At 38.6% G+C, this 21,810-nt stretch overlaps 5 protein-coding genes across 5 annotated transcripts; all 5 read right to left on the minus strand.

The window, feature by feature from the left end:
* Positions 1-2,351: 2,351 nt before the first annotated feature.
* Positions 2,352-3,458, minus strand: LOC101300628 (putative F-box protein At5g55150-like). Its single transcript, XM_004300714.1, has one exon. The coding sequence runs from the start codon at positions 3,456-3,458 to the stop codon at positions 2,352-2,354; it is 1,107 nt and encodes a 368-aa protein (XP_004300762.1).
* A 2,144-nt stretch (positions 3,459-5,602) lies between these two features.
* Positions 5,603-6,469, minus strand: LOC101300918 (putative F-box protein At5g55150-like). The gene has a single exon (XM_004300715.1). It carries the CDS (start codon positions 6,467-6,469, stop codon positions 5,603-5,605), a length of 867 nt encoding a protein of 288 aa, XP_004300763.1.
* Positions 6,470-7,693: 1,224 nt separating this feature from the next.
* On the minus strand, positions 7,694-9,327 carry LOC101301205 (heat stress transcription factor B-2b-like). The gene is made up of 3 exons (XM_004300716.1): positions 9,202-9,327; positions 8,657-8,988; positions 7,694-8,500 (listed from the first exon to the last, which is right to left on the minus strand). The coding sequence occupies exons 2-3, from the start codon at positions 8,915-8,917 to the stop codon at positions 7,694-7,696; spliced, it is 1,068 nt and encodes a 355-aa protein (XP_004300764.1). The 5' UTR covers positions 8,918-8,988; positions 9,202-9,327.
* A 3,746-nt stretch (positions 9,328-13,073) lies between these two features.
* On the minus strand, positions 13,074-16,089 carry LOC101290858 (UDP-glucose 4-epimerase-like). Its single transcript, XM_004298698.1, has 9 exons — positions 15,790-16,089; positions 15,417-15,466; positions 15,198-15,333; positions 14,868-14,969; positions 14,510-14,737; positions 14,238-14,319; positions 13,994-14,076; positions 13,826-13,917; positions 13,074-13,737 (listed from the first exon to the last, which is right to left on the minus strand). The coding sequence occupies exons 1-9, from the start codon at positions 15,982-15,984 to the stop codon at positions 13,638-13,640; spliced, it is 1,068 nt and encodes a 355-aa protein (XP_004298746.1). The 5' UTR covers positions 15,985-16,089; the 3' UTR covers positions 13,074-13,637.
* A 1,018-nt stretch (positions 16,090-17,107) lies between these two features.
* Positions 17,108-19,956, minus strand: LOC101301498. Its single transcript, XM_004300717.1, has 7 exons — positions 19,862-19,956; positions 19,250-19,298; positions 19,022-19,079; positions 18,446-18,540; positions 18,242-18,342; positions 18,042-18,170; positions 17,108-17,888 (listed from the first exon to the last, which is right to left on the minus strand). The coding sequence occupies exons 1-7, from the start codon at positions 19,954-19,956 to the stop codon at positions 17,108-17,110; spliced, it is 1,308 nt and encodes a 435-aa protein (XP_004300765.1).
* Between the last annotated feature and the right edge of the window lie 1,854 nt (positions 19,957-21,810).

Genomic DNA, 21,810 nt, shown 5'->3' on the forward strand with positions numbered 1-21,810 from the left:
TACAATGATTAAGATACATACAAGTTTCTTTTTTAAAACTCGTCCATCTTCGAACTTTTACAGAAAAGAATCTCATTTTAATTTTTCCTATTACAAGTCGGCGCACAAACAATAACTCGCTATCTATCTATATACAAAATTTGTTTGATGAAATACCTCAAAAACTTGATCGTATTCGGACATTTCTCAGATCCTACTAGCTATATATACAGCATGCCAATTCAACATGTAGGTGCGCAAGATTTAATTTCTACTTATTTCTAGTAGGGTTGAAACTGTGTCAACTGCAACACTGAATAACAATGGCAAGTGGATAACGTGCCCCATGTGGCTTAACGTTTTGGGACCTAGCTATAATTGTATATGAATCATGAACAATTTTCTATGTTTCTTTGCTTTCAATTTTTCTTTCTTCAATTTCCAAGGAAATTGTCCGGCAGCATACGGCGGATGTGGAGGTCGTTTTGCCATGAGCATTTTCCTTTCAGTTTGTACAAGTTTTCTACAGGTTTGAACGAGTCTGTCATTGCCGTCTCCCCGTCTGCATGAAGTTTTCCATGAAAGTTTGCTATGCAGTTACATAGTAAACTCGGGGAAGTGGAAGCTGGAAGCATACAGTTCTACACTGTAGAGTGTAGACTATACAACTTGTAGAAAATTAAACAACCCAAGCTAGTCGACCAATTTCGTCGGTGTTTCAATTAGTTTTGTCGACTACAAAGTCTTCATCAAGGTGATCATGAGCTGTGTAGGTGTTTACTGCTTGCTTTTTAATCCTGGTAGATTGGTCCCAGCTGTGGAAAATTCTGCATGTCACAGTATGTGCCTGACAGATAGTAAATACTATATGCTGACCGTTCTGCAGGATTTGGATCCACATCCATTCATTTCACGTTTAATTTCCAGTTTATAGAGGACAAGAAAGTATGGCCAAAGTGATCGACTTTCAGAAACCAGCCTTTGTGGTGAAGGCAGACTCTCATAAAGATAAATGAAATAGCAAACACAGCAAATCAATACAAACAGAATTTTCAATGGCTTGGTGCAAAACCTCAGTGAGGGAAAAAACACCAAGCAAAAATATCACTTCAATCTTTCAATACAGATAGTACAAGAAGTAGTTCTCACTCAACTACAACACAATATCTGTTTGCTCTTCTCACTTCTCACACAAGTGATCCAATTCATGAAACTCTATGAAAGAGAAACTGAAGTGAAATACTGAGATCTTAACACTCTGTTCAACTAGTTCTTACACACATCTAGTTCTATATTCTGATTCTACACACAATAAGAAATCCAATTCTTGTGTTGAATAGGAATAGCCAATATGCCAACATCTTACCGTCCATCTGTACATTTTTCTCATAAAAAAGTTTCCAATTTAGTTGCGACACGCAGAGTTTCCATAGATTGTTCAAGGTGCTGTAAGAGGATGCTGCATTAATTAGTAGTGGTCTAGTAGAGAAAAGAAGTTGTCAGGTGGACACGGGGAAGTCGATCGTTTTGCCATAGATCACATATATGTGCCTTTCAGTTTGTCAAGTCTCTACTACGTACAGGTTTAGGTCACTGCCAATTCATGTTGAAATTTTCCATGCAAATTTGCTAGGCAATTACATAGCAAATACAGGGAAGTGGGAAGTATATACATACAAATTGTAGAAAAATACACCATCCAAAGTCGACCAAATTCATTGATATTTCCATTAGTTTTGAGAACAAAGTCTTCGTCTATGGCAAATCACATGTATAAGATAATTTCGTACTTTTTCCACTAACTAGACAGCTGCAGATATTGCAGTATTTACAGGCTTGTGAGATATGTAGTAGTGAATAAAGATGACCTTAATTTCTGCAAATTTCAATAGTGAATGCACTTCTTGACAAACATGAAGATTCGCATCCAGAACCATTTACTATGAAATACTCACGTTTATATTTCTGCTTGTGACAAGAAAGCGGACTAATATTCCAATAGCGGCTGGCAAAAATGTTAGTCTAAAGTCTAAAGACAAAACCACGGAAATTAATGTGATGCATGTATATACGAGTCCCACTTGAATGTTAGTCTATATATGCGGTTGTTATATATACTAGCCTCATACCCGTGTTATTGGTGAATAGAAGAAAAAACGTGAAGGTTTTTTTTTGCATAACTTCAAAATTCAAGGATTTGCAAGATTCATATGCTAGAACATCAATCAAATAACTAGGAGGAGTACAACTCCAATTCAGTTAGCTGTACTCCCAAGCAGTCAGATTCGAGATCGATCACCGGATTAAGACTATTCTCTACCTTATAGATGCTTGACATGCTCTGCTGATAACAAACTCTCCAAAGGTATAACCTAGAAACTAGGCTGAATCCAAAGACGCTGATTCAGACTCCTAGGGATTTTTCTGAGTTGTGGTTCGGATTCTCTGCGTTTCATATCATAAATACTATGAGGGAAGTACATGCAATTGGCTCTGCATTCAGAGTTGGATCCTGTATCAATAGAGACACTAGTACTGCTGCTACCAATGAACCAGGTTCTTTTACCCAAATTACGTACCTCTAATGAGTATGGCCACCAGTTGCCATCACGCAATGGCACCTTGAAAGCTGTTAGCTGCTGTAGATTACCCCAGAAACGTGAAACAACAAATAAATCCTCTGCAGATTCCACGAGGTATATTTGCTCATAAACACTTCCATGACGACGAATGTATCCAGGCATCTGTGGAACCACAACTCTGAGTTTTGGTTGCTGAGGGTCTTCAATGTCACAAACAAAGATGGTGCCAAGACGACCTACCACGTAAAATTGTCCCTTATAGTAGATAATGTCGTTGAGTGTTTTATCGTCCCAGTTTATCAGTTCATCATCCCCAGTTGTATCTATGAACCTCCATTGCTTGTCTCCTGGTCTGCAAAATCCTAGTGATATGTGTTTACCAAGAACCATGATTATGTAATCTGATGTCCGAGAAGGACTTGAAGATAACACAAACTTCTTCAGAAAATGCTCAGGGCATGGCTGAATATGAGAATACATTTTGGAGGGATCAAAATCTGGCAACTCAATCTGAGACTCATTTATTTTCAAGGGATTGAACAGACTAACTTTCATATCTTCAGTAGACACAGACATAACCCATCCCAAATATGAAGAATAATATCGTTCCCCTTTAGCTTCCGGCATAAGAACTTCGGAAACTTTATTTTTGGTCAGGTTGTGAAGCTCATTGGTGCTCTCATCACGTGAGAGTGCAAGCAATAGAGGAACTTGATGTGCTACTAGACTAGTGAAATCTTCTTTTGTTGCGACGGATCTCCATGATTTACAGACAGCAGCAAAAGAAAACACATCCACCATGGAAACCACCCTCACAATAGAGATGAGAAGATCTTCAGGTAGATTTGACCAGTCACCCTTAATTTTCTTTCTTTTCTTCGAAGAACAAACGTCCATTAATCGGCAGTTAATAGGCCACTGAGTTCAGATGTATCAACTAGAGCTCTGCCCTAAAAAGATCCCAATTCCGGTAAAATTTTATGATCGAGTTGAATACAACAGAGCAGCACAAGAGAAAAGCAGCAAGCCAAGATGTTCATATCCTGCATATATGCCCATTATTATTTATAGAGGATAGAGGCCATGTAGTTTCCTTGTAGGATATGGAGTGTTTTTAAGTTAGTTTCCTTGTGGCTCAAGGTATTGAAAGGCGACATTTCTTCCTCTCTACCTTAGGAAGGTTCAAATTCACAAACAGGGGAGTTTACAACTCACTCCATGCTCATAGATCACGATCGATCATGGGCTGTAGGTGTTAAGGTGTCTAGTGCTTACTTCTTTATCATGGAAGGGAATAGGTAGATTATTGGTCCCAGCTGTGGAGAATTCTGCGTATATATGGGTTCACAATATGTGCTTGACAGATAGTAAATACTACATGCTGACCTTTCTACAGGATCAAAAGTGAAAGCACACTCCTTGACTAACTACGAGCTATAGATTCTGATCCACATCCATTTATTTCACGTTTAATTAGAGGCCACGAAAGTATGGCCAAAGTGATCGACTATATTTTTTCTTTTGAATCTATTACACAACTCAAATGCTACAACTAGTCTTTTATGAGTTGAATTCATGACCTCACACTGTACCACTAGACCAAATTGTATTGGGCAAGTGATCGACTCTTGGAAAATTATTCATGACTTCTTTTCATCAAAAAGTTTCCAACTTAGTTTCCACTATATGTTTGTGTCGATAACGCAGAGTTTCCATAGATTGTTTAAGGTGCTATTAGAGAGTGTTGCATTAGTAGTTGTCTAGCTAGTAGAGAATGTCCAACGAATTAGTCGATCGTTTTGCCATAAACATATATGAGCCTTTCAGTAACCACCACATGTGGTCGAGTTGGTAAGAGCTTAGGTGTGGAACCCCCATACCCAGGTTCAAATCCTAGCCGACACTAATTGGAGTTAAATCCTAATTTTTTCTTGGTGGCCAGGGAGGAGGAAGCGTTCTGACATGATCTCTCGGCCCGGATTAGTCTCTGGGCATAGAAAGCCTTTGAGAATACCGTCGTTGATACTCCATAAAAAAAATTAAAAAAAGGCCTTTCAGTTTGTTAAGTCTCCACAGGTTTAGGTCACTGCCAATTCATGTTGAAATTTTCCATGCAAATCTGCTACACAATTACATAGATAGCAAATACAGGAAAGTGGGAAGTATACACATTTTGTAGAAAATACCACATCGTCAACCAAATTCATTGATATTTCAATTAGTTTTGAGAACATCGTCTTCATCTATGGCAAATTGGCAACTCACATGGATAAGATAATTTCGCAATTTTTCCGCTAACTAGAAATCGATATATCAGCTGCGGAAATTGCAGGATTTGCAGCATTTACAGGTCTAGACCAGAAGGTTCACATTATGTGTTTGTGAGAAATGTAGTAGTGAATAAAGATGACCTTTATATCTGCAGGTTCAAATTTCAAAAGTGAAGGCACTTCTTGACAAACATGAAGATTCGCATCCAGAACCATTCACTATGAAATACTCGCGTTTATATTTCTGCTTGTGACAAGAAAGCGGACTATATATTCCAATAGCGGCTGGCAAAAATGTTAAGTCTAAACTCTAAAGTCTAAAGACAACCATGGAAATTAATGTGATGCATGTATGAGCCTCACTTGAATGTTAGTCTATATGCGGTTGATATATATACTAGCCTCATACGATTGATATATATACTAGCCTCATACGATTGATATATATACTAGCCTCATACCCGTGCATTGTTATTGGTGAATAGTAAAAAAACGTAAAGGTTTCTTTGCGTAACTTCTAATTCAAGGATTACAAGATTCAGATGCTAGAACATCAATCAAATTAAAAACTAGGAGGACTGCTCCAATTACAAGCCAAATGATGATCACCGGAATAAAGACTGCTAGCAGTCTTAATCTCCCAGGCAGTCAGTGTGATCGATCACTGGATTATTAAGACTATGCTCTACCATATAGAAGCTTGAGATCGATGCTATGCTAGCATTTCTGCGTGTTCTGCAGATAACAAACTCTCCAAAGGTATAATATAACCTAGAGACTAGGCTGAATCCAAAGACGCTGATTCAGACTCTTATGGATTTTTCTGAGTGGTTCGAATTCTCTGTGTTCCATATCATAAACACTCGTATGAGTGAAGTACATACAATTGGCTCTGCATTCAGAGTTGGATCGTGTATCAACAGAGATACTAGTATTGCTGCTACTAATGAACAAGGTTCTTTCACCCAAATCACATACATCTAATGAGCTCGAGAGTGACCACTTGCCATAACTCAATGGCACCTTGAAAGCTGTTAGACGATGTTCATCATGTTCATCACCAAAGACCTTATCAAAGAGACGTGAAACCACCAATAAGTCCCCTGCAGATTCCACAAGGTATATCTGGTCGAAAATACTTCCCGAACTACTACGAATACGTCCCGTCATCTGTGGAACCACAACTCTAACTCTTGCTTGCTGATAGTCTTCAATGTCACAAACAAAGATAGTGCCATAACGACCTACTGCGAAAAATTGTCCCTTATAGTAGATAATGTCGTCAAGTGAAGTCGACTTATCGTACAATCCCCCAATTTTATCTATGGCTATGGATGTCCATTGCTTGTCTCCTGGTCTGCAAAATTTTAACGTTGAGCATTGGCCAAGCACCATGACTATGTAATCTGATGTCCAAGAAGGACTTGAAGATAACACAAACTTCTTCAGAAAATGCCGTGGCCATCCTTTAATATCTGGCAACTCAATCTGAGAATTTATTTTGAAGGGATTGAACAGACCAACTTTCATATCTTCAGCAGATACAGTCATAATCCATCCCAAATTTGAAGAATAATATCGTTCCCCTTTAGCTTCCGGCATAAGAACTTCGGAAACTTTATCTTTGGTCAGGCTCATCACGTGAGAGTGCAAGCAATAGAGGAACTTGCTGTTTTACTAGACTAGTAAAATCTTCCTTCGTTGCGACCGATCTCCATGATCTACAAACAGCAGCAAAAGAGAAAACATCCACCATGGAAACCGCCCGTTTCACAATAGAGATGAGAAGATCTTCGGGTAGATTTGACCAGTCACCCGAGAAAAGATCCATATATAATCGGCAAATAGGCCACTGAGTTCAGATGTATCAACTAGTAGTGCCCTAAGAGATCCCACTCCCGGTAAAATTTGATGATCGAGTTGAATAGAATAAAGCAACACAAGAGAAAGCAGCAAGCCAACATTTTCACATCCTGCCCGTTATTTAGAGAGAATAAGAGTCCATGTAGTTTCCTTGTAGGTTTTGGAGTGCCTCTAAATTAAGATCACCTCCTTGTAGGTTTCCTTGTGGCTCAAGGTATTGGTATATCGGTACAAGCTGCAGATTCACATACCAAATTCCGTTTGAGATGTTGCTGTATAGCGTATTTCGTCTCAGTTACCCTAACATAGAACACAATCGAATTGTTTCGCTTGCTTCAGGTAAATCCTTCGACAAGTAACGAAGCTCAAGAACATCACAAAGAATCCAAATCCCACATTACAGAAACAAGAACAGTTATTGATTGCTCTTTACATTTCTCATATCCATAAGGATAAGAAGCTTAACATATGGTCCAGGCTCTCAGCCAAAGACAAAACCAGACGACACAGAAAACACAATACCAAAGACTTTGGTCAATTTCCCAAAGCACCAATGAAATCAATGGAAACATAACTCGCATGATAAACAACAAAACAAACCATTGGATCAAAGATTTTGTTTTCTCTTACATAAACAACCAGCAAGCTACATTTGACTAATTACCCAGATTTCACTAATCCCATATTAAAACTGCTAATCTTCAAACTTAAATCATCATTAGCACAGTAAGTGGTGTGTTTCTGTCATCCTTAATTAACCAAAGCAAAGGTCAAATTTCGAAAACCTTCACTGCGTTTTTTTTTTACCTTTCCGGGGAGATACGCTTTCACTGTTTCCTCTTTTGGCGCTTCTTACACCCACAGATTGACGCCACAAAACGACACCGTTCTCGCGGCTTTCCAGAATGTACCAGAAAAATTAAAGATTCCCCGGCACGTGCGGGCCTTCCGCTTTCGGGCGGTGAAGATCTGACTCGTTTTCAAGATCACGATACCCAATCACTTCCGTAGCTCCAGCCACGTACCTTCCTTCTCGAGCTTTGAGCTCCCATCCGACGGCTCTTGCTTCACCACCTCATCACACCCTTGGTTTTGACGCTCCTGATCTTCCCCCTCCTCCTCCTCGTCTCTCCTCGGGCGCTTCACCCCGAGCGAGACTCCGAACAGCTTCGCCGTCGGAATCGGACGCAACGGCAGCGCCAGCGGCAGTGGCGTCTCCTCCTCCTGATCCTCCTCCATCTCATCCTCCTCCGCCGAATCTCCCGCCATGTCACCTCCGGAGACGGCGGCGTTTTCCCCTCCCTGAGAAATTTTCACCGAATGAAGCGGCGGAGGTGGCGGCTTATCATCCGCCACTGCTCCGCCGCCTCTGGCCAACTGTCCCGAGGCGTAGTTGGTCATCATTCCAAGGATATTGTTACACAGCCCCCGAAGCTGAGTCAGCTCGTTGCTTAACTGCATGTTCTCCTTCCTCAACCGCTCATTCTCCTCTAGTATCTCCGCCGTGGAGTTGCAGCTCCTGGCCCGCTGCAGCAACGTCACCGCCGGCGCCGGCGTCGGTACGGCCATCGGCGACGAGTTGGACGAGATCACCTGCTCGTCGCCGGAGTTAGCCGGAGACACCGAGACCGCCGCCACAGGCAGCACCGCCGCTGTAACCGCAGCTGCCGCCGCCACCGTCGCGGCGGAAGCGGACACCGACGGAGAGATTTTCCGGCGCTGAATCTCCCGGAGGAGTCCTTTCTCCCCTCTTTTGAAGCAGTCGTTCGCAAACTCCCACCGATCCGGTACAACCTTCCGGAATCCCTGAAATCCAAACCAGAAATAACCAATTAAAATCAAAACAAAACTAAAATCAGAAACAGATAGAAATAGAAGCAATTAGAACAATCTAGAGAGCGCTCGAAATCAAGAAACTAAAATCAAATAGAAAGCAAATGGAACAATCCAGAGAGGGCTCACATAAGTGTTGAGCTGTCGCACAAAGCTGGAGAAGTTGTTGTGCTTGAAATACTTGGGGAGAATATCTCTTGCGAACTCGGCCGGCCGCCACACTACAAAAGTCGATCCGCCTTCGCTCCACGAGATCATATCGTCGGCCTCCGGATCGTCCACAAGCTCATACGTTTTCGTCAAAAACGGCGTCGGAATCGTCCTCTGCGATTCCCGTCCGCCGCCGCCGCCCGGCCCCGAATCGCCGTTCTGGTCCGGCAACGAAGCCATGCTCCTTTCGCCTCTCGTCTCAGATCCACAGAGAACTTTCGCGAAGAAATTAACCAAAATCCTTGTCTCTACTACACGTTGAATAATCACAATCCGTATCAAATTAGACTACATATGTTGATTAACAGACAAAACATATCAAAATTTCAAGAATTAAAACAAAATTAAAAAAAATTAAACCTTTTTATCGATTTAATCTAAGTTCTGCCGATTTCAGATTAAAGATTGTGCATCATTAGAGCCTGGAATTGAACAAATCGAGTGAAACTGAGGGGCGTATATACCTAGAAATTAAGAACGAAAATTTGGTAGAGAAACTAACTCGAGCCAACAACCGGGTTCCACCGAGAAGAGCGTTACCGGCGACGAGAAACAGAGAGCGAGCGGGGGAAGGGAGGAGGTGTTGTTTCTAGAAGGTTCTCTGGGTGGGGGAGAGTGAAAAATGGGAGATTGGGGCGAGTCTTCGGAGAAGAAAGGAATCGTGGCTTCGAGAAGAAAAAGGTTTTAAAAAAAAGAATGGATTTTTAATCTATTTAAAAGGGAGAAAAAATGGATTGGAAAAGGGCAAAGGGGTGTGGGGCCCACGGGAGGGAGTGATTGAGATTTTGAGAATGGCGGGTGGATAGTAATACGGAGGAAAAGGGAGAAAGGGAAAGGGAAAGGGAAGAAGGGGCTGGAAGTGTAGTACGGGAGTAGGGTTCTTCTTCCCAACGTCTTTTCCAGAAGGTTCTCTCCCATTCCTCCATTTTTATTGGTTTGAACTTTGAACGTGTGTCAGCCATTCCTCCATTTCAGATAAGGACCGGGTTTGTCATTCCATTATTTTCTTTGATTTGGATTTCTATACATGTAAATTATGAATCATTTCCAAATAAGTAAGCGTCTTATAAATGTTCAGTACATGAATGAAAATATGTATGTGTTTTGAATATACATGTATTGGATTAATAGGTAATGAATTTGGACGAGTGGATCTGACATGGAATAGAAAATAAATAAGTTCGGTCAAATTGTTATCTGGTGATGGTAAATGCGGAGCTCATATATGTCGGATCATTATTCTCGATCAGATCTTACACAATTATTACTCATGTTTGTTTGTTCTTTTAAGATGGATTATATACAACATAGAAACCTCATGTTTGCTCATAATATACAACACGATTATCACTCATGTTTGCTCATATATGTCGGATCATTATTCTCAATTAGATCCTAAACGATTATTACTCATGGTTGTTCATATCCCGGACTCAATGGCCTAGTATCTATGTCCAAATCTATGTCATTTCTGGTAAATGCACAGCGTGGACGTCCCTAATCCATCCAAACAAAAAGAGAACTAAAATAATTAGAACCTCATAAGTCATAACGATATCCTAAACTCAACAAAGGCAAACATCGATCGTAGTAGTAGATTAGACATTTGATTTATTTAAAGGTAGGATGAGGTAAGGCCATTTTCAACTGAGAGGGGCTAAAATAGCCCTCAGACTAAAGTTTAGCCCATAAAAATCACCATGTGCATGAATAGTGAGGGCTAAAATTTTGATCATCTCCAAACCCTTAGGACTATAAGCTTACATTCCATGTTGTTTTGCTCATTGTGGTTCCCACAAACAAATAGCTCAAGGGGTATATAAAAGACCAAATGTAGCCCAGCCCTTAACCCTTGTAGCCCTTCAAACCATTTTTTTGGTTTACCTTAGCCCCAGGTTGGAGATGAAATTTGTGACTTTTAGGGGCTATATCCACCCTTTAGCCCAAGGTTGGAGGGTTGGAGATGGCCTAACAAGCTACGTCTGTTACGTTAGGGAGAAGTAACAAATCATCTAGTCAACATTTAAACTGAGATTCATAAAAGTATCCAAACAAACACAACCTAGCACATACATGCACAAATTCAGAAACCCTTCAACCGGCTACAAACTACTGATCGAGAGTTATGACTTAAACTCTAAATATGAGAATACAATTCTAAGCTGCTCGACCAAACTTTCTACATGGTTAATTTATCTCATTGGTCATAACTAGTCTTTCTGATTTTTATAACAAAGTACTCTGTTTTAGACTTTGACTTGAAAAATACAGATGGTTCTACACAAAACCAGTCTGAAATAGAGGCGCTTAAAGTTTCTTGTACTCGATAAATTGACAAGTCCTCAAATGAGACTAAACCAGCTTGTCACAGGTGTATTATTAAGATTGCAAATCCATCATTAAGTATAGGAAACCTTTTGGAAGGGGTCCAAAGTCATATTATAATTTCTATTGGTGGATTAAGGTGACTCATTTGAAGTGACAAAAAGTTCTAAAGCACATCCTCAAAGATACAAACAAACAAGCATATACATGCGCTAAACACAAAAAGTTAGAGGCCATTATAGAATAACAAAGCATTTAAGACCCAAAAAAAACCCACGAATGAACTTGCTTTATTTGAAGCAGAAGCACTATGTTCCATTATTCTGGAGGAAATGGTTCTGATGACTACCATGTTGAGGATTTATTTGTTTCATTTATTTTTTTATTGTATATTTACTCTCGATCGTTTAATTTGTAGATATATATGAGTAGATCATTTTTATAAATTTTCATCTAAATTGAAAAGAAAAAATAGTCCAAACAGTATCCCATCTTTTAACGAAGCAAAGCTTTCGTATCTCACATTTCAAAAACTTCAAAACGGTGTCCCACGTTTTTATCTCAACTAATGAACAATATCCAGAACCGTTAGCTACGTTGAAAAGACTGACGGCGGACATATTTTAAAGGCTATTTTCATCAATTTCTATTTTAATTTGTTCTCTTAAACATTATTTTACTTTGTTTCAAACTTTCAATTTTTGCATCTTGATTCAACGGTTGATATTAGTCATGTCTCTTCTTCTTCTTCTTGTTCTATCTTCTTGCAAATTAATCAAGTGTGGTCCTCCATTCCTCTAAACCTCTCTCTTTCTTCATTATCATTCTGATTTTTTGTATTTCTTCTTTGCTCTCTTCACTTTCATACAGACCGAAAGAAAATGTTAACAATGTAGAATTCCAATCCCTGGCATTCAACCAAAACAAAATCTCTATTTGAAATTCTCTTTGTTCACTTCTTACCCAGTACAGATTAAAGTCAAATTTCAATAAAACTCAATTGAAATCTATACGAAATATTTATATTCCAATCCTTCTCCAATTTTTTTTTCATACCCATTGATAAAAATGGTGCAAGCATGAGATATGCAGCGGTGGTTGACGGTGGTGATGGCTTGGGTTGGCGACTTGGGAGAGAGAGGAGAGAGTCCCTTGCTATGGTGACAACGGTATGGTGCAAGAAGATAGGATCTTCTGGTGATGAATGTTGAATGCTGAATGAGAGAGAACGGGTAGAGAGGAGAGAGAGTTGCCAGTAGAAATCCAATTGCAGGGATCTGAATTTGAGAGCTTTAGTTGTTGAGATTCATGGGTATCAGTTTATATACAAGCTAGATCTAATAATCAAGGAAGATGATGAAAGATTTAGAAAACAAGGGGATGTTCATACACAAGATGAATCTGATGCCCAATTTCAGATGATTGGGTTGTGGATGAGAGAGAGGAAGAAGAACATAAGAAAGAAAGAACAAAGGCTTCGACACTTTCTTTTTATTATTATTATTATTATTTTTTTTTTGAGAAACAAAGGATCCGAGTCTAAGATTATTTTGCTTTTAGTATTAAGGATAAAAAGGGTAAATTAGTCATTTTACATCAAAAATATGTCTGCCGTTAATATTTTTAACAGTTCTAGATACTTTTTTTGGTTGGAATAAGAACATAAGACACCGTTTTGAAGTGAGATGCGAAAGCTTTGTTTCGTTAAAAGGTGAGATATTGTTTGAACTATTTTTCCAATTGAAAATCGTTAAGGCATTCATAAATGTGATTTACCAATTATAAATTTAAACGACTCATGTTTGACAAATTTGAATCATCCATTTGATTTAGTTCGATTCTTTACGATTACCAATTTAGCTGAAAATTTGTAGAAATGATCTATTTATATATACCTAAAAACTGAACGGTTGAGATGAAAAATATGATTAAAAAGTGGATGCAATAAACAAAAAAAATTCTCAGTTAGTATTCAACTTAATGGTCCTCATAAGAACGATATTTGTTTTTTGTCCTTTTTATACTTCATAGTCGTGACATACGAGTTGTGAATTGAACATTCTAGCGTACGATTATCTTTCTAGTCTCACGCAGCGTTCAAAACTTAAAACCGCCGCACGCTTCTGGTAAACGTATTTAGGCTCATTCAACAGTTCGGCTAAGAATATATTATCCAACATAAACAAACTTGAGAGTCCATATCTTATCCAATCTTAGCTTAAGCAAAAGCTATCCATCCCAATCACACCTGAAACATGGGCGAAACCACTTGAATCGATCATGTAAATTCTTGTGTTAGGATTTAGGAACTTCCCACACCATGAATGCTGATTAGTATATGCACCAGTTACTAGAAATCAGAAAACGAACAGCGGTTTGATCTTTCTCTTCTATATTTGCAAAGGACTTTATTCTCATAAAGTGACAATTCCTAATATATGGAAAAAGAAAAGACTTATGTTCTCTCCAACATATGTAGCAGCACTCCTAGAGTGCCTTATTCATCCAGGGAGTGAAGCAGGTTTGTCCTACTTCTGTGTGCTGCGCATATATACACATATGCTAATGCTACTACTCAAGGCTTGGAGTCCTTGGACGGGGCAACGTACCCCCATGGATTGTTTACTGCCCAATTCCATTGGTCTCTGCACATCTCCTCCACTCCATATTTCGCCCTGAGAAACATAATCAAAATTGAAGAAACATAAAAAATTTGTACACAAACACATACGGCATAATAAGGCAAATATTGGCTGTACATACTTCCAACCAAGTTCCCTTCTAGCTTTCTCAGTTGAAGCATAAACAGCAGTAGCATCTCCTGGCCTTCTTGGACATAGTTTGATAGGGATTTTCTGTGATAGACAGAGACACACTTCAATAATGCAGTTGGATATAGGTTGAGAGAGATTAAAGGAAAGGACTAATCACCTTCCCAGAAGCTTTTTCAAAGGCAGCAACCATTTCGAGCACTGATGTACCTTGTCCGGTTCCCAGATTGTAGGCGATACAACCTAAACATTAAATTTTCTTTAGAACACTCAAATGTCAAAGAACGTTTCCTTAAATATCTCTGAGATGATAGATTTATCTGGAAAACGGCAATTCTTGAATGTCGCCATTTTAAGTTGTCATCACGTGACAGCAATTTCAGTGCTTATAAAGGAAAATTCACCTGTATTCTCTGTAGTAAAAAGCTTCTGAAGAGCAGCAATATGGCCATCTGCTAAGTCCATCACATGGATGTAGTCTCGGATCTGGTAATGATAAGATGGTTAGATAAAAAGCAACCGATTTGGATACAACCCAGAAATTGATATATAACATGCCTAAGCATGTTCTTTTGACCGGAATATAAAAAGTATGCACTACAAGACAAGTGGAATAACCACAAGACTAGTTCATGGAATGAACAACAAAACACACAGTTTGATGGACTTGACATACCGCAGTACCATCCCTGGTGGGATAGTCATGACCATAGACATTAAGCTCAGGCAATCTTCCAACAGCTACTTGCTGTATGTAAGGCATGAGATTGTTTGGTATGCCTTTAGGATCTTCACCAATTTTACCACTCTCATGAGCCCCCACGGGGTTGAAATACCTCAGAAGAATAATTCCCCAATCTGGCTCTGCCCTGTGAATATCTCGAGCAATTTCTTCGAGGAAAAGCTAGGATGATGGAGTGAATCATATGTTAGATAAGAAAGACAGCAGCATTTAAGAAAAATAATAGCCATTCTAAATCAAGTTGACACTAGTAAGATATATGTATTAAAGAATAAAACATGCTGATATGTACCTTGGTACGACCATATGGATTCAGAGCTACAAGGTCAAAATCCTCAACACAAGGAATTTTTTCAGGTTGGCCATAAACAGTTGCAGATGAAGAAAAAACCATCTACACACCATAACATCATAAGTTAGCAGGGCAAAACAAATGGGACAAAGTTTCACAATAGCAATGACACATGACAGCTAATCAATTGCTCAATCAACATTCCAACAGTAAATTAACGCTAGAAGTACACTAGAAATAAGAGGTTGTGTCTGTTCATTAAGAAGCATTCAGAACACGAGATAGAGCAGCTAGCACAGTCCTTCCTCACAACGGAAAACAGAAGCATACCTTTTTGCAATTGTATTTTGCCATGATATCATAGAGATTAATAGTGCCAATCAAATTGTTGTCAAAATAGCGGAGAGGGTGCGCAACACTCTCCCCAACAGCTTTCAAGCCAGCAAAATGGATCACAGCATCAAACCTGTACCATCATCCCAACACACCAATCAATACCCCAACACCAAAATCAAATACTTAAAAACTGTAACAGGAAAAACCACGCACTTAGTTTGCGAAAATAGCTTGTCCAACTCCTCCTTATTTCTCAAATCACCCTGCAAACAAAAAAATTTACCGAATTAAATTAATGAGCAGGTAGCAACTCCAAAACCAAAACACAATGTTTGACATTTTAAACAAAATCAACATTTCCCAAATTTACCTATCTGGCTCAACTCCATTCTTTACACACCACACACACAAGAATTGATTCAATTTCTCAAATTTTCCACAGTGCTAACCCAACCGAGGTCAATAACAGTTCAACCTACTTGAATTTCAATAATTTAAAAGAAAATATCCCAAATTTCTCAAAAAGAATTTAAAAAAAGCATAAATATATTGGATAATGATGATCAAGAGTGAGCTAGTATCATACCAGATGAAACTGAAGCTTCTGGGAGAGCTTGGGTCCGACGAGTTCGCGGACGCGATGAACAGCTTCAATACAAGAATTATCAAGATTATCAAAGATGACGACTCTGAAGCCCTCGTTGAGTAGCTGCACCGCCGTGTGGCTCCCTATGAACCCCGCGCCTCCCGTCACTAGTATCGTCTGCTCTATCGACCCCATCACTTCTCCGATGACCAAAAAAAGAGGAGAGAATTTTGATTTGAGTAGGAGAGAGAAAATAAAGGAGTGTAGGGAATACTTATTTTAGATAAGAATGATTTCGGTCACTCCTTGCTTTTATAGTTAGTTTTTACAGTACGGTGAGGATTGGCGCGGATTTCAATAAGTGGATTCTGTAATCTGTTACGGCGGAAAGTAGGAATCGTTGCACTCGCGGGGGATGGCGCGTGGTGTGGACGGTCAGATGAACTTGGCGGAGGATTGGGGTGGACGCGCGTTGGACTTGAGTCGTGGAGTGACTGGAGTCTTAGTTGGACGGAGATCCTTATCTGGATTTTCGGTAATGATGATGTCAAATATAATTTTTTTTTTTTCAGTTAAATTCTTACTTGGGATCAGATGCTTATCTTAATTATGAGATAATTGCTTGCTCCACTATTTTTGTGATTTTAATTATTTTCGTTAAGAGACGTTTCTTGATTAATGAAAGGGATGTTTCATGATTTTGGGACACGTAACATGAGCTTGTAATCAAGTGGGGTTATCATATTTATTGATTGAACTAGACTACAAGCTGTTTTAGAGTGTGACATATTTTCGATATTATTATTTCATACTCTGTTTATATTGTATTTCGATCATGTTGTATCAAGTGTAAGAGATAAAAACATGAATGTACGAATTTAACAAATACCCATAAACGTCAACGAACTCGATATTACATAATACGTAACTGAAATAGAAGCGAAACAATGACGATACAAAAACTGTGAAAAAGATAATCATCACCATCTACTTTTATAGAGTTTTTCTTTGATGATGACATTGTAGGTCAATGGATTGAGAAGACGATGGTGGTCCTTATAGGTTAACACATGGACAGTAAAGTTGTCATGAAAATAGAATAGTTCTTGTAAGCATTTCAAGATTTCTAGAAAGGAAATACGATACACAAGCAATTTGCACTAAGCTTTTGAAGTTTATCCTACAATGCAAAGCACGCTATGCTACAGGTCACCTATTTTCGGGGGCAAAAAAACTGAACAGTGGCAATTGTACTCCAAGTCTTCAGATATGATTCTGTAGACACTTCTGTAAGTTCCCTCCTCCTGAGACTTGCATGTTATGCACCAACATATGCAGACGACACTTCGCCACAGTTAGCAATACCTGAGTCATTTTCGTCGTCAAACTCAAGTTCCAGGCACCTCCCAAGAGATTTATGAGCTTCTGAAGTTTCATGTCTATGCCGCATTGAAGATAAACCTCTGACATAGTCTGAAGAGTTCGAGTATGTGCTATTGATACATGCTTCACCAAGGCTCAGGATGTTGAATGCAGTAGAGCAGCTGGCACCAGAAGAGTTGGTATGATCTGCGGTTCTGGAAGCTCTCTTTCTTATGATGGAAGGAGTATTTTTGAAAGTCCTTGCTAAGCTCTTCAATCTAGATTTTGGACTAGTGCTGCTAGCATAAACATTTTGCACATTCGTGGGGGGAGTAGAATAGCAGTATTGAATCTTCGGAGGAGTACAGTTTGAGTAGGTAGAAGTGGATGAATCCATGAAAACCAATGGAGAGTTTGGAAAAGGGCGGTCTTCGACTGTATGATCAGCAATTTGTTTGCAGTATCCACTAATTTTGACACCAAGAGGAGTAACAACATTGCTGCAATCAGACTGTAATGTAGTGTGCAAATTGATTGAACCACTTGGCCATCTTTTGGAAGACTTGCATTTCTGAGCTTTCACTGAATCTCCTTCTGAACCATATGACCTTCCAAGAGTCAACTCTGTCGAACAAGCATTATCAGTATGCATGTGGCATTCACTACCGTTAGGAGAGTATGAATCTTCTCTCCTCTTGAAAGCGCCATTCCAGTGATTTTTAATTGCATTGTCAGTCCTGTCATTTTTCAACAGAACTATGAAATCAACATAAGTTGCTACTATCTTGAACAGTTTAATTCAGGCAGCAAAGTATGAATACACACATTCATGTCCCTCATTAGCAATTTGACTAATATAATCCTATATCTTGATCAGTCTCATTACATACCTTCCAGGTAAAAACCTTGAAATTTCTGCCCACTTGTTACCATACTGTTGGTGGTAGAAAGCAAGCATTCTCTCTTCATCTTCTGTCCATGCGTCTTTATTTATAGCCGGGCTTAAATGATTGTACCACCTGAAAACAATTAATCAGCTTCAGTAATGTGATAGAACCAATATATAGATGTGGGCAACAGTTGAAGATACCTTTCTCTGCATTGCTTTCCTATTCGACCGGGTAAAAACTTTGCAATGAAAGACCATCTAGCACCATACTTTTCAACTAGCTTGATTATACAATCATCTTCCTGAAATCAACCAAGGACTGTCACATATCAAACCATCTAATAAAAAGCTTCACTGGTACTCCATTGCCATAAACATTGCAAAATATATGTTATTAGCTAGTACCTCATCTGTCCAGTATCCCTTAATGATTTCAGGATTCACAACTTTCTGCCAGCGATGCTGGCACTGAACATCTGAACGTCCAGGGATACCCGCAGCTGCACGGTATAATAAGTTCATCAGATCATAAACTTTACATCAGGATGTGAAATCATGAAACAAACAAAACTGTTGCTTAAGATTAAATCGACAATTATGATCTTTATGATGATTCCTGTCCCCGGGAAAATCAAAAGAAACATGAAACAAACATTGGCTATAGTTCAACATCAATGTGGCTTAGATGCCAATAAACTTGAGCAGGAAGATTAACATCTAAGGGTTAGGTGCAATCAAACTAATTGAAGATCAATCAGTATCAAGCCAAGAAATGGCTGGTAATTTTTAATTCCAATGACTTCGAAAAATAAAACCTACATAAGCATGTCTACTACCCACCCTACAACCTATAACTAACTAAGTAGGCATATCTTATCATGTTCCCCATCCACCTCTCATGACTAGATCTTAAAACATTCCAGTGCAGAGATTAAAGTAACAACATTCGATCAACAGAGTGAAAGAGATTGAAAAGCTCACCTATTTGTTTCCAATTACTCCCATTAAACTTTCTGACAAGGTCTACCAGAAGTTTATCCTGTCCATCATATATCATATGATTAAGAAAGTGAAAATTTTGTGGAAACTGCAAATTCAATAGAAGAAAAAAAAATTCACTGAAACTAAACCAGCACAATGTATCTAAAAATGTAATGCTGAATCATATCAGATTTTCAGCATTAGAAGTTCTTTGAGGATAGTACTGACCTCTTTCTCTGTCCAGCATCTTGAAGATCTGGTTGGACCAGTGGTTCTCCTAGAACAATTCAAATGAGCAATTATCATATGAAAGCATAAAACTGAGCGAGCCATCCAAAACCAGAAAATTGAAGATTATAGAAAATAGAATTAAATTCAGTTTACCCCCATAAAGTTTGGGAGTAACTTCATGTTAATCCCTATACTTTCAATTTCATCAGTTTACCCCTCAAACTTTTGAATTTTCCTCAAGCGTGACCAAATGTCCTATATTCTGTCCAAATCGGACGTTAACTGCTGATAATTTTAACCTTAACTGTGAGGCCAGTATCTAGAATTTGCGCAAATCGGACCTTATATGTCCAAATCGAACCTTAACTGCTGATAATTAAAGGTCAATTTAAACGGAATATGAGAATTTGGGCACGACAGACAGAAATTGAAGAGTTCAAGGGATAAACTGATGAAAATAAAAGTGTAGGGACTAACATGAAGTCACCCTCAAACCACAAGGGGGTAAACTGAATTTAATTCTAGAAAATATAACCCATATCATCTCATATGAATAATCAATTGCATCATAAACCGATTTTTTAAGTGAAAGTAACTGAAACAACATACCAACTACGAGGGCTTGGCTCCGAAACAGGCGATTCACAATTGCCTTCAGATAATACCCCAAATGTCCTGTCTGAATGCACAACAGCCTCCTCCATTTGTTCCCTTTTTACTTTCACCACAATCTCTAACAAAATCAAGTCCACCTGACCAAAAGGACATTTCATCATTCTGTTTAGGTCCAATTAGATAGTAACTGAATGCAATCGGAAACTACTAATCTCACACCTTCAGAAACAAAGCCAGTAAGTTTAGTAACTAACAGTAAATTTCCACTCAAAATCACAAAACAATAAGTTTTTATTATTGACCCACAACATTTCATAAACACCACAGTAGAAACTTCACCATACTAAAACTGAAATCCAACATTCCACTGAAAGTAACATTTTCACAGCTTTAATTACCAAAGCTAGTAACTTCGGCAGTGGACAAGAGTAAATTTCTCACATTGAGCGAGCAAGGAACATAATCATATATATGTAAATGTAAATCGTATCAAAATCCGAACCTGAATAAAATGAAAGCCGAAAACGAAATGTAAGCAAGGTCGAGCAAAGAGAAGGGTTTTGGAAATGAGGAACTGAACCGGGGTTTTATGGTTTTATACTAGTCAGTTGTGCAGGAGAAGCTACTGCTCAGTTTTGGAGAAGCGTAGCTTCCTTTGGAAGTTAATCAACGGGCCGCCATCTTACGGCGTCGTTTCACTCATTCATTGAATCGTTTTTGAGTTGGCCTTTTTGAACACCGGATATGGGCCACTAACTATGGGCTTCCGCAAATTTTTGGGCCGCTCCATCCTGCCCGCCCAAGACCTACCTCCAGGGCCCAGGCTCCAGCAAAAGTTCAGTACTTTTTTTTAGAAGACAGCAAAAGTTTAGTCAATGTCATCTAAATAATTTTTTGGTCAACAATGTCATCTAAATAATGGAAAAGTACAAGAAAGCTAGTTGAGGAATTTCCTCTCATGAGTAAAGAGCATATTTGCACATGGATTTTGTGCTAAATTATTTTCAACGATCATCATCGAAGCCGTGCCTCTATTTTTTTATCATATTGTGTGCGAACAAACTCAATCTTCGTAGGAAGTCATCATGGATATATAATAATCGAGTTTTTTTGCGACAATGTAATCTCTCATATGATCAATTAGCTAGTAAAATGTTAGTAGAAGGTCATTGTGGCAGCTAGCTAGGGTACGTTACATTGTATCTAGCTAGCTACTTGTTTATAATTGATAGTCCATATATATAAGCCAATAATCTCTCCCTAGGTACGATGTCTTGGTTATTTCCTTAGCTTTTAGTGTCAAGCACTCAAGCCTAATTATGATCATTGGGATGGCACATGCAGGTAGCTAGAATTATATTACCGATGGTTATGGATTGTTAAGAACCGACATAACATAAGCACAGTCCGCCGGCCAGTTGTATATATCAACGATCTACTTGTTGCTAGCTAGTATATGTTATTGTTTTTCATTCACCGGCCAATAATTCCCCTCCTAGCTAGGTTTTGATCGATGACATCTCCCTTATGACATCACTCAATTGATGTCAGATTGTGTATATAGCATTTGAAATCCTATATATTTATGATTTATCGTGTAACCAATTTGCTGTGTTTGGTCTATTAGATCGATCAAGCAAGTGCAAAATCTAATTGAATTGGATCATTATTGGTAAACTAATATACGAATAATCAATCATCTTAGTTCATAATAAAAATGAAAGTCTATAATCAATTTCGGAGCCAGAATTATATATAAAAAGGGGCAAGTTATAGAGTAAAAAAACATAGAATTTGAAAATTGAATAACTTTACGTTTTAAATATATACAATATCAAAAGATAATTAACTTTTGTATTTTGCATATCATAGTTACTAAACTGAAGAAAAATATATATATGAAATTTGGAATTCATAATATATATATATATATATATAAGAAA

Source organism: Fragaria vesca, linkage group LG5 (genome assembly GCF_000184155.1).
Source record: "Fragaria vesca subsp. vesca linkage group LG5, FraVesHawaii_1.0, whole genome shotgun sequence".
NCBI classification, from domain to species: Eukaryota; Viridiplantae; Streptophyta; class Magnoliopsida; order Rosales; family Rosaceae; genus Fragaria; species Fragaria vesca.

Excerpts from the sequence above, each read along its gene's own strand:
- LOC101300918 (XM_004300715.1), bottom strand. The coding sequence starts at position 6,469 with ATGAGCCTGACCAAAGATAAAGTTTCCGAAGTTCTTATGCCGGAAGCT.
- LOC101301205 (XM_004300716.1), bottom strand. The coding sequence starts at position 8,917 with ATGGCTTCGTTGCCGGACCAGAACGGCGATTCGGGGCCGGGCGGCGGC. Across the intron at positions 8,501-8,656 it reads TGCGACAGCTCAACACTTAT|GGATTCCGGAAGGTTGTACC; the intron begins GTGAGCCCTCTC and ends TTTGGATTTCAG.
- LOC101301498 (XM_004300717.1), bottom strand. The coding sequence starts at position 19,956 with ATGGAGGAGGCTGTTGTGCATTCAGACAGGACATTTGGGGTATTATCT. Across the intron at positions 19,299-19,861 it reads GAGCCAAGCCCTCGTAGTTG|GAGAACCACTGGTCCAACCA; the intron begins GTATGTTGTTTC and ends GAATTGTTCTAG. Across the intron at positions 17,889-18,041 it reads TCAAGGTTTTTACCTGGAAG|GACTGACAATGCAATTAAAA; the intron begins GTATGTAATGAG and ends GAAAAATGACAG.
- LOC101300628 (XM_004300714.1), bottom strand. The coding sequence starts at position 3,458 with ATGGACGTTTGTTCTTCGAAGAAAAGAAAGAAAATTAAGGGTGACTGG.
- LOC101290858 (XM_004298698.1), bottom strand. The coding sequence starts at position 15,984 with ATGGGGTCGATAGAGCAGACGATACTAGTGACGGGAGGCGCGGGGTTC. Across the intron at positions 14,970-15,197 it reads CAAAATACAATTGCAAAAAG|ATGGTTTTTTCTTCATCTGC; the intron begins GTATGCTTCTGT and ends TATGGTGTGTAG. Across the intron at positions 14,320-14,509 it reads CCACCAGGGATGGTACTGCG|ATCCGAGACTACATCCATGT; the intron begins GTATGTCAAGTC and ends TATCATTACCAG.